At 32.2% G+C, this 1,696-nt stretch overlaps 1 protein-coding gene across 1 annotated transcript in view; it reads right to left on the bottom strand.

Annotated features, from left to right (window-relative positions):
* Positions 1-230: 230 nt before the first annotated feature.
* larp7 (La ribonucleoprotein 7, transcriptional regulator) overlaps positions 231-1,696 on the bottom strand; it is a gene marked incomplete at its 5' end in the record, with an annotated part of 5,548 nt that continues 4,082 nt past the window's right edge. Inside the window, 1 exon segment of the mRNA XM_014004394.1 lies at positions 231-661. Within this exon segment, the coding sequence (XP_013859848.1) occupies positions 584-661 (78 nt within the window).

The following is a 1,696-nucleotide window of genomic DNA, read 5'->3' as shown; positions in this document are numbered from 1 at the left end:
TATTTACCCAGAATGCTTTGTGTGTAAATAAAATGGCTCCGTCCGTATTAAAATATATTTTAAAAAATTTACAAAACTAAACAGCCTACAGTATTTTTACAGTCTTTATTTTACAGCTAAAATGTGTTTATTAAATCAAGTTTAATGTCACAGCTAATCGTGGATCCCTTTAAAAGTTTTATATCAGGTTCGACTTGTTCAAAACAGTAAATCTGCTGGATCAGAACGGGTAGAGAAACCATTCACCTTTACTGTACCATTTTACTAAATGTAACAAACAATGTAGTCATAAAATGACATTTTATTAAAAAAGCGAAACAAAAAAGAACAGGTGTTGATTTAAACATTTGATTGGAATTAATTTCTAACTTAAAACATTTACATCTATACAGGACTGTGGTTCAAAAGCAGCACCCCATATTTACCTCGGGAGGGKGTTCCAGTGCTAAAAGAAATTTTTCAAAAAGAAAAAAAAAAGATACAAAGAGGMACAACTGGGACTATTTGTTTCACGTAGTTCCAGCCAAGTTGTCATCAACACTATCTGTCCTGGTTCAGCTCCCGCCGGTCGTCTCTGCAGAGGTCAGTCCTCGTCGAAGCGGATGTGTTTGTGAGCCTCTTTGGTTCGGGCGATGATGATTTTTTCGGCTTTGGATATGAGCTGAAGGGACAAAAATCAAATGTGAGGGAACTTTAAAGTGCCCGTGACATCAAATTTTTGTCATAAATATGAATGTATTTTTTAACACTTTTTTAACACTGATAAAATATTGTAAGATAGATTTCACGCCGCCGAGATGAACGGTTGTTGAGATATTTGCATGTGAAGTAACAGGAAGTGATGTCAAAGGAGAATGTCTGCACGTAAACAGAGCGTTGCTTCAATGGCTAACAGACGCTACAGAAGAATCTGAGTTTTTCTTTTTTATTATTTTGAGTCTTTATCGGAGAGATGAAGGAGAGTTGGGATTCTAATAATACTGTTTCAATAAACAAAAAACCAGGAAGTTGTTTTTCTCAAAGCATTCCCCTTTGACATCACTTCCTGTTTCACTTTGTCTGAGCCAAATTCAAAAGAAAATATGCCAATTATGTAAAAAATTGAGTAAAATCAGGTGTATTATGTAAAGTTTCTTATATAGAGAGATATTTTCTTTGACTTTCTGTATTTGTAGGATGTGCATGTCTCAGGCTCTTTAATGGTGCTGGATTAAGAGTACAGAATTACTATTTGTCTTAATTGTAGCATCTTTTTTTAAATGTCGTGTCAGCACATTTGAACAAATTTCCCAAATATGTTTGGTTATATACAAGCACGGAATGGCAGATTCAGCCAGTGACCAGAAAAAAAGTGTTTTTTAGTCTGATCAATAATGAGATAATTGTTAAAAAGACAAAAACTAGATAACATTTTTTTTTCTGAGCAATTATTTTGACAAAAAAACCTGATTTCTTTTGTTTAAATTGATCTAAAAAGTCGATTAATATGTTGTTTTCCACATGTAAAAACATTTAAATACTCTGGATTGTGATTGTAAAAATGCTGGCTCAATTAATTTGTTTAAAAGAATAATAAAGAAATTATTTGTTAAAGAAATACGAAATTCTATAATTTGTATTTATAAGAGCTGCTTTTTAGGAGCTGAAGTTTTTGTTTTGTTATTGTTTGAACATTTGTTTGAAACTATTATTATAG

The sequence above is a fragment of the Austrofundulus limnaeus genome, unplaced genomic scaffold (assembly GCF_001266775.1).
Source record: "Austrofundulus limnaeus strain Quisiro unplaced genomic scaffold, Austrofundulus_limnaeus-1.0 Scaffold23, whole genome shotgun sequence".
Lineage (NCBI taxonomy): Eukaryota > Metazoa > Chordata > Actinopteri > Cyprinodontiformes > Rivulidae > Austrofundulus > Austrofundulus limnaeus.
Note: the sequence above shows the minus strand (reverse complement) of the source record. Positions and strands in the feature narration are given on the sequence as shown.